The 17,940-nt window shown below is 40.8% G+C and overlaps 1 protein-coding gene across 3 annotated transcripts in view; it reads right to left on the bottom strand.

Moving 5' to 3' along the window:
* Positions 1-5,389: 5,389 nt before the first annotated feature.
* FRAS1 (Fraser extracellular matrix complex subunit 1) overlaps positions 5,390-17,940 on the bottom strand; it is a 424,744-nt gene continuing 412,193 nt past the window's right edge. For all 3 annotated transcript variants that reach the window (XM_088791576.1, XM_019720206.3, XM_088791578.1), the window contains 4 exons: positions 14,935-15,101; positions 11,813-12,018; positions 10,533-10,679; positions 5,390-9,219 (listed from right to left, as the gene is read on the bottom strand). In XM_088791576.1, the coding sequence (XP_088647702.1) occupies positions 8,626-9,219; positions 10,533-10,679; positions 11,813-12,018; positions 14,935-15,101 (1,114 nt within the window). In that variant the 3' untranslated portion in view covers positions 5,390-8,625. The remainder of the gene's footprint in view (positions 9,220-10,532; positions 10,680-11,812; positions 12,019-14,934; positions 15,102-17,940) is intronic.

Genomic DNA, 17,940 nt, shown 5'->3' with positions numbered 1-17,940 from the left:
TAGGATAAAAGGGACACCAAGAAAATTGGGACAATCAGAGAAGAAGACAATGCATTTTGAAAAATTTGAAAGAATTCTTAGTTTCTTTTGAATTTTAAATCAGTGTGCCCCAATTTCTCAGTCATGGTGTCAAGTAGCCTTCTGCCACTGCACTTAGCCTAAGAAAAGTTTTAGTGAAAATACTAACTTGAAGAAAAGGATTAGGACTAATGAATTGTCATTTAGATGTTTGTATACTTCTGATTTGGTTTATCTACAGTTACTTAAACTATCAGACTGCATTTTTTTCTTGTCTTATATATGATGCCCCTTTAACCAGTACAGGAGGTGTTGGGACTTAGAGGGAAATCACTGGCTTAGACTGCAGCGCATGAGCTGAAGAGACTAGAACAGTGGTTCTCCAAGCTGGGAACCTGTTAGAAGAGAAAATTCTCTCGGCTCCTTCCCCAGACATACTACTGTCGTAATAAGCCCTTCAGGTAATTCTGATGGACCCTAGAGCTTAAGAATCACTGGTTTAAGAAAACATCCTTCCTTAAATGGAAGAGTTGCTGCCATGGAGAAAGCAGAGAGACAATCTTGCTTAAAAGCCAGAGCCTACCAGCCTTGCACCGGACTTACATATCTAAAGCGATGAGCTTTCTGCCAAGGGAGAAGATAAGATGGTCTTCCGCCTTCTGTTCTGCCTTATAATTCCTGACACCTGTTCAGAGATCGCCACAATAGACTAAGTCCTACTTCATCCTGGAAAATTCTGGGATTAGCACATGGGCAGGAGGGGATATTTATTGAGAACCTGTTATTTATGCTCGACGTTGAGGAATGCCCTTTGCGATCATGGTCTCATGTAATGCTTACTAACCAGCGTAAATGAGGTGTGGTTACCTCTATTTTCCAAATACAGAGACAGGCTCAGAGCAATTTGCTAATTACCAAATGGTGCGTTCCACACAACCAAGAAATAATAGACCTGGATTTATATCCAGAAGGAAATGAGTAACAGGTGGTGTTTACATAGGATTTATTTTTATTGTTCCAGATTCAGAGTTTACGATCTTTGGTGTCAGGATGGCACCGTTAAAATAAAACGCACTCTAACTATTTTGTGAATTTTTCTAGTTGTAACAACTGCCCAGTTACCACCATTTAGACTAGAATCATGCATGATTATAAAACTAATATTTTTCCCTCTAAGGATACATTTTCTCAGAAGGAAATGTTAGATGATAATAATGGTAACAGTGATAAATGTTAAGATCCCAGAAACCAGGTTTATAGTCATCCAGAAAAAAAAAAAAATCCAGAGATTATTTGATAAAATTTTCACCCGTCTGAATATAGAACTACTTTTTAGTTTTATAGGAAGCTAATTTTCTTATATCACCTTTTGTCTCTGCTAAATAGAATAATTTGAGAGTCAAATATAAGATTTTAGAGCAAAATTATTGAGGTATATTTAAAATAGATGGTAAAATGTGAGGCAAAAACTAACAAAAGCAGGTTTAATTGACCAGGTGGTTGTGGATACCAGATATGTTTGCTCTTACAGTGGTGTGCTGAACTGTCTTGGCATGCAAAAGCCGATTGCTAAGTTTACAGGAATTTTGCAAGCCAGTTATTAAACACAGCCATTATTAAAGTTATATTATTAAATAAACACAGTTAGTTGAATAAATTATGTTAAAAACAAAAGTCCTAAAAATTAATCACTCCCTAATTATTTTACTGTATCTTGCTATTATTGATGCTCTTGCAGTCGTGCACGTCTATTATAGCTGTGTGGTAGAAATACTGTACAAGGTTGTGTTCCTGTGCATCTCTTCCCAACTCCGTCTTCAGTGACGGTAATGTTATGCAGGTAGGTTAATTTGGCATGGCAGGGTATATAAAGCTAGAAAACTAGCAAATGTGACAAAATCAGGCCTCTCTTGACTTCGAAAGCCAGTTGTGAAACATTTATCAGCACACCACTAATTATAACCCTGGGCAACTTTAAAATTAATGCATGGTTTGAGTTCAAGTGTTTGTTTCTGATTTATATTAGAAAACTGTAACCAAAAGGCATGGAATTTAAGGACTGCGTAAAAGTTCTGGCAGAAGAGAAACAGCATACACAAAGGTTTAAAAAATGAGTTTTGAAAAGGGACTACAAGGAGTGACAATTAAGTTCGCGAACTTGTTACAACGATGTTGCTAACCTTTTTTGGTATCAGAAGGATTATTCATTATGAATTTGTACCAACTGGACAAACAGCTAACGAAGTTTACTATTTGGAAGTGCTGAAAAGGCTGCATGAAAAACTTAGACGACCTGAACTTCTTGCCAACAATCCATGGCCCATTCATCACAATGCACCAGCTCACAGGACACTGTCTGTGAGGGAGTTTTTAGCCAGCAAACAAATAACTGTCTTGGAACACCCTCCCTACTCACCTGATCTGGCCCCCAATGACTTCTTTCTTTACCTGAAGATAAAGGAAATATTGAAAGGAAGACATTTTGATGACATTCAGGACATCAAGGGTAACATGAAAACATTCCATAAAAAGAGTTCCAAAATTGCTTTAAAGGGTAGACTAGGCACTGGCGTCAGTGCACAGCTTCCCAAGGGGCGTACTTTGAAGGTTACCATAATGATGTTCAGGAATGAGGTATGTAGCACTTTTTCTAGGATGAGTTCGCAAACGTAACTGTCAGACCTCGTAGTCACAGACTGTGGGCAGGATTAATTAAAGGAATCCACAGGGGCGATGAAGCCCCGAGGACTAGGATCTGGATGAAATCATTACGATCTTTAGGCCTGCATGGACAAGGGAGGGATGGTGTCATCAGAGCCTTCGAAAACTGGACTATGGAAGAGGGGCCATTTAACAGGACCCGTGGCCCAGGAGGGATGCAGGGACCACCAGAACCACAGCAAAGCACGGGGAGGACAGGGTAGTGCAGTAGACACATTCCAACTTCTCTCCAAACAAGAAACCAAGGGGCAAGGAAGCTTTGGAGAAGCAGTTGGGAAAATCAGTTTCCTGGAGCATAAACAGGGTGGAGAATCTGTGTGGAGACGGCGGAAGCAGCACCGGAACTTTTGTGAGTCACTGTTATACAGCGTAGTCTTGTTTTGGACACATTCCGTAGTGGGATGTTTAGGGGAGACATCTTGAAACTGTTTTTTAACAATTTATGGAAATTCTCCCAGAGACTGGGATTCTAGTAAACTTCTATAACTTATTGGTCTTGGAACTTAAGTGGCCTTAAACCCAAATCAGCTTAGGGATAACACTCAGCTAGTTGTTTTGGAGAGAGTTGCAGTATATGTCTATTTTGTTAGATCAGTCAAGTGACTGAATTTTTCATGACAAGCATTAAATCCAAGTTATAGGGGCTTTGGACTATTTTTAAGCAATACCCATTTGTACTTGTGAAGGCCTTCTGGCTGGGATCTGAAGTCCTGAGATTTATAAGGAACTTTCCAAGAAAATTATTCAGGACAATCGCCTACAACTCTCTCATAGGGTGGATGGGAGGAGTGAATGAAGTAGTGAATGGAAAGGAGTCATTGCTCTTGATTGCCAGACGTAACAACTATATTACTTGATGTTGTCCCTACAATTTTACCAGCCTCTCAGTATGACAATCTAAAGATGTCCTTGTTAGAGTCCTCTTGGGCTCACTTTGGGACAGAATCTCTATTACACACCAGGTTATAAACAAAAAAAGGACTACGCAGACCCGACAAGCCCAGTGACTGAAAATAACTACACGGGCTGATCTGAATGTTAATTCCTGACTGGGAAGGTCATGGTGGGTCGTCACATCCCAGGCCTGTGGTTTCCTTAGTAAAAGGTTAATCTTTACTTTAAGGGAACCCTGTCTATTCTTGTGCATCTAGGATAATATACCTTTGAAATAGCAGTTTTCTTTCTCTTCTAGACTCTTCAAAAAGAGGCAACAGAGTATGAAGATGCCCAAACTGTTTTAGTCTTGCCCACATACCATCTCTATGTACTATAATTGTTAAATGTTAACTATTCTGTGCCCACCAGTATAAAAAAGGTATATCTCTTCATTTTCCTTCTTATCCAATCCTAGAGATTTCCCCACTTTTTCTCCCACCTCCCTAATCTACCACCAATAGATTTCATGTAACCTTCCTTACACTTTTGCTCCTTTGATTCTAAATGTATTTAAAAACCTATAAAATTGCCTTTCTCTGGAGCATTTTCTCAATCCATTGCGATATTGCTTTTGGGCACGTCCTCAAAATTTTGGCTTAAATAAATTCTTACTAGGGCTTTCCACAGGTTTGGATGTTCTTTCATTGACATTTACTGGTATCTTAACATTAGGTTAACACATGTAGCACTACGGATATTGGACTATTTTTAACCTATGAACTCAACACCTATATGGGGTTGAACTTAGTGAGATATTATCAATGTAGTCTCCCTCTCCTTCTCAGTATTGCTTCAAAACCCTAGCTTGTGAGATATTGTAAAATCTAAATGAGAACTCATTTTCTACCACTTAGTCCCAAGTTTCCTAAATGCTATGGCTATGAAATTTCCCGTCTGAAGAAGCATTTTCATAGCCACTCCTAACAATTCATAGATTACTATCTGATCCAGCTTCTCTGTAGGCCCACGAGAAATGCACTCTAGGGCTTAGAGCCTGCTGTGAGGCAAAGGACAATCATAGGAGAATGTGAGTAAGTGAATGAAGCTTCCCTTAAGTCCCTGGCAGCATCTAAGGAAATCCCAGGCTTGGTTGTGGTGTCTTTTCCCAGCTTTTATGAAAACATTTTTCTCAAGTCTTTTTGAGGTGGCAAATTCACCATGAAAAGATATCAACAGAGCCCTGCTGGTCACCGTCCTTGAGACACACGCACACACACCAATACCACAGAGGGGAAAGGTACACAAATGTGCAGGCTTGCAGAATGCCGACATTGCCTGGGCTCAGTCCCACTCTGACTCTGCCATTTTTCCCTTATAGACTCTTATTTGGTGCTTTGGTCATCTCCAGACTGTTATGGACATTTAACAAATCTTTGTGGGTACATAAAAGGACATAGCCATTTTCACAAGTATCCTGAGAAAGTTTGACGACAATAAAGTGTGAATACTCATCTTACAGTATTGTTCATGGAGATTTTTAATTATTCCTCTCTGTTCTGGGGTTTCAACTGATTACAAAAAAAGAGCTATGATGATCTCGGGACATGTAATTTATTCTTCATCTTGCTCTTAGCACAGTTAATGTTTCTGAGATTCAATCTCGTCAGAGGGGTTTTCTCCAAAAAAACTTTGCCTCAAATTTCGGAATGATTTTCCCATCTCAATGACATTGTCTTCTGTTAACAAGATGAATAATCCAAAAAGAACATAGCAAAAAAACGCAACCACACTGTCATTTATTAATACAAATTTATACAGTGACATATGCTATTGGAGAAATCAGAAATTCGTAACACACAAATTGGTACTGGAAATACAAAAATCATTTGAGAGTCAAGAATCAGGTTGACAGCACCACAAATGTTTTATTCAGTCTGAACAGGTGTGTAGTATCCGAGAAGAACAAAAATTCCTATAGGACAGTGAGGCTGAACGTCATAAGACTGTGCAAACACATGCCAATGTTATTTCCCATCCACCAATTAGAATCTACAGGAGTCCTCCAGGAGGCCTGGGGGACAATAAAAGGGCCGCGAGGCAGACAAAAAGGTGCAGACTCTTCTTTCTTTTAACCTTCACAGCATGTGATAACAAATAGCAACCCGAGGGGTTTTGTTCCTTCTTACCTAAAAGCATGGTATAAAAGGTTAGTAAGACACACACAAGGCATTAGTGAGAAAGTCCGAGAAACTGAAAGCAGTTTTGACTGAAATATAATCCCACATCAGTCACCAAATGATCTGATCCCTAACATGAAGTATAAAACATAAACAAAATAAAAAATTCTGCATCAAAGGAGTCAATCTCAACTTCGCATCTCATAACACTTTCTATGTAATAAGTGTGCACCACTAGATAAGTACCACATTCAATGGAGTGTATGTCATGGGGGCGGACGGCAGAGAGGAAGGGAGGCAGGAATATTCCAAGGGCTTGCCTTTCTAACAGATAGTTTCCTGTTTCAAGGTTCTCACAGGAAGCTGCCCTGTCATGCCAGACCTACACGGAGGCTGCTAGGAGCACTCGGAGATCTGTCTCTATTGCTTCCCACGCTAGCTTCATTCTGCCCCCGATCTGTGCTCTTCCGTGCATGTGTCCAATGCTGTAGTAATGGAAGGGATGTGCAAGAAGAATATTGGAGCAAATGGAAAGCTGCTGCTTTAATGTATAGGCATTCTATGTAGCACTGGAAGCAGTTACAAATAACGGGCCAAATCAAAAGTTGCTCCACAAATGACTGGCTTCCTGTCTTTGTAGAATTAGCATTAACCTTCTAGGTTGCTCTGGAGAAGATTCTATACCTGGCTGGTGAGCTCTCCAGCCACAAGACAGTTATGAGTGTGATACAGTTCTGCCCCGAATTTCCCAGCTGGTCTCAAGTACCCCCTGACCAGCCAGGTTTCCGGTTCTGGGCTCCCCCAATTCATCCTCTCCTGGAAACTTGACACTCGTCTCAGAATGCTAAGTCAGACGTTCCTCTCAATGTCCTGCTCAATAGACCGAGTTACAGTTTCCCCTCCTGCTAATACATTCTGATTTTTCTGTTAAGTCCTCCTCAGGACGACTACCAGAGTCATGCCTGTGTAAATCGGTGTTCTTTTTTCCAATGAGAAGAGTATTTCATAATCCAGTAGAAGAGACAATTTTTATTGTTTTTCTTTACTTGCCTGAGTGATATCGCCACCATATGGGCTCAACTCCCCTTCCTAAATTTATTCCACTATCACTCACCCATGACCCCAGTCATTTGTTCACTCAACAAATATTTCTGGAGTGTTTGTGCAAGGCACTGCTGAATAAGCAAAGGCATGGCTCACATAGGTCCTACTCTCAAGGAGTTTGGAATCTGGGAGAGATGCCTAAAACCTTTCACAGTTCATTCTGTGTGGCTTTTAGTACCAAAGTGTTTCCAGTTTGGAATGTTCTCAAAGAGTTTGGGTCATTCTAATACAAATATTACACAACGTGAATGCTGTTATTTGCTCAGTGATTATGGTGTGCCATGCATCGAGAAGAGAATGTGTCTTTTACTCCTCAACAAAGGAATTGTGCCTCCAATTCAAAACAACAGACATGCATGCTTATGTTTTTGTTGGTAAGGCAGGGACCAAAAAGAAACACTAAAGCAAGCTGTGTGCACACTACGTGCAAAATCATTAAGCTGCTATTTGAACACTAAATCATTTTAAAGCCATGTGTTTATGGCCTTTGTCATGTGCTAATATGGTAAAATAAGTGCCTGAGCTACCAGAAAAGAACCCCCTTCAAAAGAGAAATCCCTGAAATACGGTACCAGGAATGCTGCCTTTCTCTGCTGTGAGCACTAGTACTTTACCTGCTGTGAGTACCAGTACTTTATCTGCTGTGAGTACTAGTAGGCACCTATTAACTGATTTCACTCTGGACTGGGCTTTCTCCAAATTTGATTTGGAGAAAAAAGCAAATGAATCATTTACTTTCCTGAAGGCCTAACAAAATAAAAGCCCCACAGTTAGCTAAGTACACAGGCTTGTCTATTGGACTGGGCAAAGCCTGGGGTAGCAGGAAATGTGGTAGGTGTTTTAAGCATCCATGGCAATGGAGAATAAGAAGGCCACAGTGCATTGATCTTGTTTTGTAGTATCCTTCGACAGGGAGGATGTTTTCACGCATCCTTGGTGCAGCATAAACTAGTCAGGCAGAAGGACCTCTCCCTGGGCCTGGGGTGCAGTGCATCACTAATGTGCTCTGAGGTGCTTGCCAGGCCCCTCCTCTCCCCAGTTTTCAGTCTCTCCCTCTGTAAGGGGTGTTCTGCTATGCCTGATATCTGATGTATGACAGGAGAGGCCCGAGGTTTCTCCCATGAGTTATAAAGAAGTACTCTGTTCTAGAGTACTTTGAACCCCCAGGTAAAAAGGATTCTGGAAAAGTAAAGTACAATTAGAGGTCATGGAGTGCAGGCTGTCAAGTGGACACAATGAGCAAACACATCTGCTGTGCTGATGAGCAGAATTTTGAATGGAATCTGGTGTCAGCAATGAACTCTGCTGTCCAGAGGCCCAGGAAAAAGTCCAAGTAGAAGAAAGCAGGAGGTGGGGAAGGAAACCAAAAGCCCTGAACCACAACCCCCCCGAGATCTGCCTTGGTACATTCCTGTCCTCTGAATTCCCTCGGCTAACCTAATTGTCACACTTCTGTCCTAATAGTAAAAGACCGGCCTTACAGAAGGAGCAATCGTAGCTGCTGAGACTATTAAAGGGATCCACAGAAAGAACTATTCCAATAACCTGGGGGTCTCAGTGGTTCTTTGTTTAATGAGGTAGCTCAGTTGTGAGTTGATGCATGTGATGTGTGCCTTCCACCGCTTAAAGCTACAGTTTTCCCTTTTTAATTTGCAAGATTATAAAAATACCAGTATTTTCCCGTTTTATAAAAATGATTTTAGAAAAAAATACACATGGGTGTTCTCCATTAAACTTCTGTTCCGTCTTGTAAATTGTTGTGTACTCTTACTTCCAGATTCAATTTTTTCACTTTAGCACCTTTGAACGCATAAGCCCCCTCAGCGTCAGTCAGTATGTTGACATTCCGCACAGTGCAGTACTGTCTGTTCACGTTCTTCTCCACCCTGTCCGAGCTCCTCTTGGACACATCCACCTTGGTATTCAGAGGGTATTCTTCCAAAATGTCCTCTATGGGCGCTTTCTTCCTGTGTTTCTGGCACTTCCTGGTGATGAAACAAGCCACCAAAAACACCAGAAGGAGAAGCATGATAGCAGCCAGGGCACTGCCAATCGATGCCCCGGTTTGGGATAGAGAAGCCGCTACAACTGGCTCCTGCATCTCCAGATTCAGGGACTTCATATTGGTGCCATTCTTGACTTGGTCCCCTTCGTTGTCATAGATGAGGGAATCATCCAGGGTCAGTCGACCACTAGGGTCCACCAGGTCCCTTCGGTTGCGCCTCAGAGGGGCCGGGAGCGAGCGCTGGACCCGGGGCCCTGAGACGGTATCAGGGCCGATGATGTAGATCACCTGGAGATACCACTGGTGTCCTGCTTCCACCTGCAGGAGGAGGAAAACAGGAGACAAACGGAACATGTCATTGTTGCCCACAGACCACCTGGGAAGAAAGGAAGTGGAAAGACAGTTGCCACCATAAACCTTCATAGATAAATGGTTTCAAGAAAAGTGTTAGCAATGGTTGGTATCTACTATTAGAAAATTGAACCAAATATTATGGATTCCATTTTATTTCCAAATTAGGGTGATTTTGGTCCAGCTATACACATTCTTTTCTTTTTCCTTATCTGTTTATAATGTAGCCCTAATAATTTATCTTTCATGGTCTCTTTGGCTAAGTAAATGTTTATGATTTGTTGGTCTTCATTGACAACAATGGTACACTAATATTAAGAACCACATTTATTCTCAATGACCTTTAATTGTATACTATGCTAATTTACTATTTTTTAATGAACTTTAGTTAAAATAGAGTCATTCAACAAATATTCACTAAACATCTACTTTGTGGATAATAAGCAGACACTTGTCAAAAATTTACTAAATCTGAATACTTTCTAGATCATCCCCTGAGTGGTTATATCAACAAGTATTTTATTTCTGTCATCTGCCCCCATTAAAACCCTCAATGGTTTTGAAGGGACGTCTGAAGAGTAATAATAGTTCTGAAATATAAGGTCATTGGTTACTATTTGGAGACAGAAAAAAGTGGAATTTAATCTTGGAAGTTCTTATTTATCACTGAGACTTTAGAGTATTTTTGCTTATCAAACTCTAGTAATTCTTGTCATTCTTTTTATTAAAGTTTATTGGGGTGACAAGTATTAGTAAAATTACATAGGTTTCAGGTGTACAATTCTGTAATACATCATCTATATATCACATTGAGTGCTCACCACCCAGAGTCAGTTCTCCTTCCATCACCATATATTTGATCCCTTTTACCCTCATCTACCACTCCCCTCCCCCAATTCTTGCCATTCTAAATTGCTATATTGTATTTATGGATTTATTAAATGTTTTCCACATGCCTGTGAAAATCAGCTAGTTCAGAATATAGCCAAAAAAGGAGGCAATATAAAAAAAATTTAAGAAAAGTTAGAGAATCATATGTACCCCGCTCCACAAAATGACTAGTGACTATATGTAAATTAAAGAATTCTATTATTATTTGCTCTATTGGGAATAGGTGGTGAAAATTTTGGTTTAATGATAAGCTTAATAACAATTAAAAAAGACCTGCCGGCAAGAATGCTATAAAAAGAAACTGACAGTCCAGAGATGATGTCGTCTTCTTTTTTGCAACCTTTAAAGTGCCCTTGGTCCTATGCTTCTCTTCTTCTCACCGCACTCACCTTATAGAGTGCATCCACTTTCAGAGTGAATCCATCCACACCTGGCATGCTACTGACCATATGGAAATCAGGCAGCTCGGATGCAAAGTGGGCCTCAAAGGGGACGTCATGGAAGTACTTATCAGTTACCTCTGGTTGACTGCGGTCCTAGAATTTCAGAAAAAAGAAATGTAAGATTTAGAAAGCTGGAACCACTGAACTGGTAGACGGTGGTCACTGGGAGGAAAAAGGTGCTCTGCATCCTGCCAGGTTGGCTCAGGAGAGTATGTGGGGCAGAAGTCTGCTTCTTAGGGCAACCGCTGCCTCTGGGCTCCACTGCCCTCTCTTCAAGAAGGGACATTTGATGGCCTCTGTGTCTCAAACCACAAAGAGTGGGACAGCCTAGACAAATAATTCTCAAGCTATTTGGTCTCAGGATCCTTTCCATGTTTAAAAATTAAGGACTACAAAAGTCTTTTGTTTATGTGGTTTTTTAGCTATCAATATTTACTGTATTAAAATTAACACTGAAAAATAAAAAAAATACTTGTTAACGAATTCACTTTAAAATGGCAATGAAAAACCCATTATATTAACATAAGTAACATACTTTTTTAGAGAAAATACCTATATTCAATCCCACCTCCCCCAAAGAGAGCTGGCATTGTTTTACATTTTTGTAAAGCTCTGGAAAAGAACTAGATTCTCATAGCTTCTTCTGTATTCAATGAGTTACGATATGTTGTTTTGGATGAGGAAAATCTGGCCTCACACAGCTATGTAGTTGGAAAAGGAAGGAATGTTTTAATAGGTTTTTCAGATAATTGTGGATATTCTTTTTTGATACTAAATCAAAACTTGGTAAGTTGCACTTTTTAAAAGATTAGTTACAATGTGGATTCTGAAACCATATCTATAAACCTTTCATACACTCTACACTCATGAGGGGATGAGTGTGAAAAAGGCAAGTATCATTACTTTGTTATGAAAGTAGTTTTGACCTTGTGGACTCCCTGAAAGCATATAGGGGATATGCAGGGGTCTCTGGACCATACTTTGAGAAACACTGGCCTAGACTTTCCTTTTCCTTGGATATTAATAATAGCTGTCCTTGTTACCCACCAGAACCATCACATTTGGTAATATGTACTAGAATTTAGCTGATCAGAAAGAAACAACAACAACTATATATACATATATATATAAAACCATCAGGAGAGGGATTCTATCTGCTTTAGGCAGAATTCGTAGCAGAGAAAATCTACTTGAGTGTCAGCTCTTGAACACTAACGCTAGCATACCAGCAGTAGGAATCTGTGTTTTAGGTGTTTGTTGGGCTGAATACATCCGTACTGTGGCCCTTCATTGTAGATTGTCCCCGTGGGATCAAAGAAAGGCACATAGCCATCCTTGCCAGTACAAAGATAGACTTTCTCCAGCTGAAGTTTGTAAGCAGAATTGAGGTTTTGTTCTGGATTCCAAAGTACTCGGCCATAAAGGATTTGACCTGGAAAGATTGAGAGGCATTAATTAGGTCTGACTGTAAGATTAAAGAGAAAGAAATGTCAACGGTAGAAGGGATTTAACACACTCCCTTAGAGTCAAAATTATGCATACCTCTCTATGAAGAGCTCTATGAATCCATGTGCCCCTAAAATACTCATTCATTCATCTATTACTTCTTTTATTCGCTAAGTATTAATTAAGCATTTAAGCTGTGTCGAGCACTCTGTTATGTGCAAGGGACACAAAGGTGAATGAGATGTAATTGAGGAGACAGAACTAAAATCTAAGCAATTGCTAAAAATAGCTAACATCTATCAAACTCATACTGTATGCTGGGTACTGTACTAAGTTCTTCCCATGCAAAAACTCCTGTAGTGCTGACAACTTTACAGGTGAGGAAATCAGGGTGCTGACTGTTTAAGTGATGTGCTGATGGTCACAAAGCTGGTAAGTGGTGAGTATGGGACTCAAAGTCTAGGTGCTTTGGCTCTAAAGCCCACAGTACTAACCCCCACAGCACCAGACCATTATGATCCACAACAGAGGAAGGTACATGAAGTTAAATGAGCATATAGCTGAGTACAGAAATCTGCCTGGGAGAGGTATGGAAGGATTTAATGAGGAGATGACACCTGAGCAGTATCCTGAAACCCGAGTAGGCATTTGTCAGAAAGAGCATCTGAGGTGGGAGGAAAGGGCTGAGAAAGCACTCTAGGTGAAAGAGAGTCCATAAACAAACAAAATACCGAATGCCAGAGGGCATGAGTCCTGCTGTAGCTATTGTTTCCTTAGTGCCTGCTATGGTAACAAGTTCTTCACCTACATTACCTTATTTAATCCTCCCAGGAGCCCAAGAGATAGGTTCAATGACTATCCCCGTTTAAAATAACTTGTCCAAATTGTCCTATCTGTGACATGAGGGACAGGAGTTGAGCACGAGTCCATCTGGCTCCAAGTGCTGGTTCAGACAGAGCATTTACTATGTTGGTAGGTCAGTGTGACTGGACTGGAGGAAGCACAGAAGCTCCAGCGGGGGAGACTCTTGGGAAGATAGACTAATGGTGGTGAGGATTCTGGACTTAAGTATATAAGTAATAGGGAATACTGGAAGGTTTTAAGCAGGGGCATGATAGTAACACACCGGGATTGCAGAAAACAGAGCATGGAGGAAAGACAAAGAGACCAGCATCACAGAGATCAGGTACAGGCTATTTTAACGCTCTAGGGAGAGACAGGTGTCTAAAATATAGCTGTGAGGCAAAGGCATGGATTCAAGAAATAACTAGGAGTTGGATTCCATTCATTTTAATGACAGATGGGATGTGGGAGGCGAAGGAGAAGTGGGGGATAACCGTGAGGTGTTTGCCTGGGGCACCTGGACTATAGTGATACGGTCAATGGGGCAACGGATGTGGGAGAAGCATGTTTGGAGGGAGAGAAGTCCAGTTCTTGACATCGCTAGCTGTCTAAAAGACATCCACTTGGAGAGGCTTGGTAGTTCCAGATTGCATGTGGAAATAAGGAAATGAAGGTCAGGTGAGATCAGGGATCAGGTCAACTTTTATAGAATGGCTGCAGAATAGCAAGAGTATAGAAGATTCAGATTTAAGGGATGGGCCAAGCCCTGGGGATGGCCAGAGGTAGCACTGAAATGAGAACAGAAGGAGCTAAGCTTGGAACATGGGGACAACAACACAGATAGGGCAGAGGATGGCGATCCAGGGCAGAAGTGTGAGAAGTTTTCAGAGAGGCAACATGTTGGGGAAGGCTTGTGCAAAAGAAAGCAAATAGGAAAAACTGTCAAAATTCATGGACTTGGTGTCATTGACAAGAGAGACTTCTGAATCCTGGTGGGACCAACCCAGCCTGCAACAGATGGATGAAGGACTGAGTGTGAAGAAAGGCCATAGGGACATAGTGTGTTCACCACTCCTTTGGGAAGTTTCTCAAAGAAAATGAGAAAATGGGCTGAAGTTTGAAGGGGAAGTGGGGTTCAGGGGTTGTTTTTCTGTTATGGCAGGACTTGAATGAATTTTTTAGGATGAGAGAAAAAAACTCAGATATGAGGAGAAGATTAAAGGCAAGAAAAAGGCAGAAGGGGTAATTATGAGAAGAAAGGCAGAATAGTGATTAATTTATTCATCCAACAAATATTTATTAAGCACCTAGACACTGGTGGTATGGTGTACAAATCTGATATTTGATCACAGTCTCTACTCTTATAGTCTAATGGTAGAGCTAGGCAATAAATAAGTAAAGGAATATATAATATACATTATATAATGTTCAAAAATGTGAGAAGTACTATAAAAAACGAACAATGTTCTGTGAAAGTGAAAAATCTGAAGGCCTATGTTAGATTGTCTGGGGTGGTCAGGGAAAGCCTTTTTGAGGAAGTTAATACTGAAGGAGAAGAAAGAACTAGTCTTTTGAAAAGGGAATCATGTTTGGGGTGGGGAGCAGGCCGAGGAATCATTTCAAGTAGAAAAAAGCAAGATGGAGAATGCTTATACACATGTTTGACATACCTTGGAGGCTGGCAGGCAGTGGGGGTCCTATTGCAATCTCTGAGGAATTCAGAGATAAAGTAACTTACCCAAAATTAGTTCATTAGAATCTGGTTGGAAGCTCTACTTCTTACTACTGAGTCTTACTACATAGACCAGTGCTTTTCTACAGTGTCACACTGCCAATCAATATAGTGTCAAGTAGGGGATCTTAATTGTGAAACAATATGAAGGAAGCATATGAGTCTGTTCCTTGCCTAAACATTGGCTGCCCTGGAACCAACCTCAAGGGAATCTTCTCTGGAGAGTTGACGGAAAGCTGATGAGCAGAGATATTAATCCAGGGATTTACCCGAAAGCTTCTCAAATCCAGCCATCATCTCATTCTGCAGCCAAAGGAAACAACTCACCTTTTGAGAAGGCTCCTTTGTAATCCATTTCTGCCAGTGACATATCAGATGTGTTGGGATCCATTAGAAACACCTTCTCATTATTGCACAGCTGAAATTCAGTATTGAGCGAATACACAACTGGTACAGGGCGGTTGGTCTGCTGGAATGCAATGGGTATCAGGAATCTAAATGTGGGAGAAACAAGAGCTCCTTGAGAGCGGGTCAATTTTGCATGTGTCATCTGAGCTGCCCCCTCCTTCCCACACTTCTCAGGATTGTGAACAGTGCTAATATTTATCGAATAAAGAGCTATGTGTAGGAGAGGGACTTTAATAGTGTGGGTCATTATGAGGTTAATCTGCTTCTTTGAACAAAAATAATCTAATTCCTCTTTAGACCTCTTCAGTACTCTTGGCTTTTCCTGGTCCTTTCATTCTGAAGGCCCCCAAAGTTGCTCTTTGATTGCTAAAGGACTCATTGCTGTAGTGCCCTGCCTTGACCTTTCCTTCCCAGATTCACATGTGCTGAGATTTTGACTCTTTCAACTTTATGAAACCTCTTTACCCTATGTCCCGCTTTTCAAGACATTGCTAGACAATACTCTCTTGCCTCTCTCTTGCCTCCCTGGGCTTCTTTCCCGGTCTTTTGAATCTGCTTCTTTCCTCTCTGCCTCTGGTCTTCTCAGACTGACTAATCTTCTTTAGATCTCCTGATCTGTTCTCTACTCCATACTTTCTGCGGCTTTGGGACTCCCTTATTCAACAACTATTCACTGAGATTTGTTATGTGATAGACATTGTTTTTATAATGGGAATTCATTTGTGAACAAAGCCCTCAGGAAGGTTGTATTCTAACAGGGAGATAGTTAATAAATAAACTAAGTTCAAAAATAATGTAGTACACTGGAAGGTAAGAAGAGGTAATTAGAAGAAAAATTAGGCAGTGAAAGGGAAGGCTAGGAAGAGGTTCAATGGGAAATTTTAAATATGGTGGTCATGGATGGCCTCAGTGAGAGGAAAACATGTAGGCAAAGGCTTGAAGGAGGCATGGGAGTAAGTTCTATGGCTACGTGGGGAGAAAGCTTTCCAGGCAGAGGAAACAGCAAGAGCAAAGGTTTGGGGTAACAAGTGTGCCCGATATGTTAGAGGAACAGTCAATCAGCTAGAACGGCTGAAACAAAGTGAGCGAGGAGGATGAGACCAGAGAGGTAACTGGAGGCCACATTAGACTTACCTCAGATGGTAAGAACTTTGGGTTTTACTGAAACTGTTGGGAGGTTTTGAGAAAGTAAGTGGGGTCTACTGTGTTTAGAATGGGCTGGAGAGTGGAAGCAGAGTGACATGTTAGGAGGTACTGCGGTACTCCAGGTAAGTGATAACAGTGGTTCTGACCAGGATAGTGGCCAAATGGCTGTGAGAATGATGGGAATAATATATTTTACAGGGGATGCCCATAAGCCTGGTTGACAAATTAGATGTACGGCATAAGAGACCCAGAGGAAGAGAGGAGTCAAGAATATTTTTGAGAATTTGGATATAAGCACCTGGAACAGGGGTCAGCAAAGGTCTCCTGTAAATGGCCAAATAGTAAATATTTTAGACTTTGTGGTCATATGGTCCCATATCTATTTGCTCATCACTGTATCCTCAATTCTAGCCAAGCTCCAGACACATTATATTTGTTAAAGAATAATGATGAGTGATAATTTCAATGTTTTCCTCTTTCAGTAGAGTCCATTTGACCATTCCTTACTTTTAATTAAAGGGTTATTCCCACCAGCATACAAACATCTGGAAATATTTTTTACCCTAAAACACAAACAAATCTCCTTTGACCCCTCATCTCTTTCCAGTTAATGCCCCTCTCCTCTGACATCCTTTATAACAAAACTCCTTAAGCAGTGTTTTTCCTTGTTCTCTTCACTTTCTTACCTCTCGCTTGAACCCACTCCAATCAGGCTTTATCCCCTGAATCCACTGAACCTGCCCTTTGTCAAGATCATCGACGACTTCCGTGTCACCAAATCCGATAGCCAATTCAGGCTCTTAATTTGAAAGTCATTTTCCAAATTGTCTTCTCTTAATGGTAATGTCAGATTCTGTTCTCAGCGTCTTCTCTCAGAAATGTTTTCTATTCACTTTGCTCAGATCCTAGAAAGGTAGTGTCAGACTACAAATTGTCTGAGAGCAGAGGTTACTTTAATCCTCTGTTACAATCTCCATGCCTAGGTCAGAGCAAAGCACATAAGAGCTGACTGAATACTGGCTGAATGAATAAACACTGGCACAATGCAGACAGTCTCAGGTCTGAGGCGGGTATGGGCTGATGTACAACCGATTCTCATTATTCACGGTAGTTATGTTCTATAAAGCTGCAACAAGCACTGAATTAGTGAAGACTGAACCATTGCTCTTAGGGGAAATACAGGGTAGAGTTCCTACAGCCTCTGGTCCCCACGTTTCCATCAACTGATCAATATATAACCTTGTTTTATGCATGTTTCTGCTTAAAGACACCTTATTTAATGTATGTTGTTGATTCATTAACATAGAACTTATGATAACAGCACTAAAACGCATGCCTGAATGAACACTCCATAAAGCACATCACAGCCTTCTTGTACTTAGGAACTAGACAGCAATTCAGCAGTAGGCTTGGGAGCCATTTTAAACAGGGAAATCACCAAAGAAAGCAAAAAAATTTAAACAGACCATAAAAAGGACACTTGTAACAGCTATATAAGATGTCAGAGGGGTAGTAGCTTGGGGGGTGGGTTATCACTTTATGAGGGGTTTAAATGTCTATGATGTTGCTTTCTAAACCTGAAACTACTACTACTACTACTACTACTACTACTACTAACAACAACAACAATAAAAAACCGTAATCAGAAAAAAAAAAAAAAAGGGCACTTGTTTACAGTATGAGACCTGAAATAAGATGGCAGAACACTGTGTTGCTCAAACTGAGCTGGGAATGTGTGTGTGAGGTGACTCAATATTTTGCCACTCTTCATGTCTGTCT

The sequence above is a fragment of the Rhinolophus sinicus genome, chromosome 1, assembly GCF_057876585.1.
Source record: "Rhinolophus sinicus isolate RSI-liver-muscle chromosome 1, RSI-T2T, whole genome shotgun sequence".
In the NCBI taxonomy this organism is placed as follows: Eukaryota; Metazoa; Chordata; class Mammalia; order Chiroptera; family Rhinolophidae; genus Rhinolophus; species Rhinolophus sinicus.
Note: the sequence above shows the minus strand (reverse complement) of the source record. Positions and strands in the feature narration are given on the sequence as shown.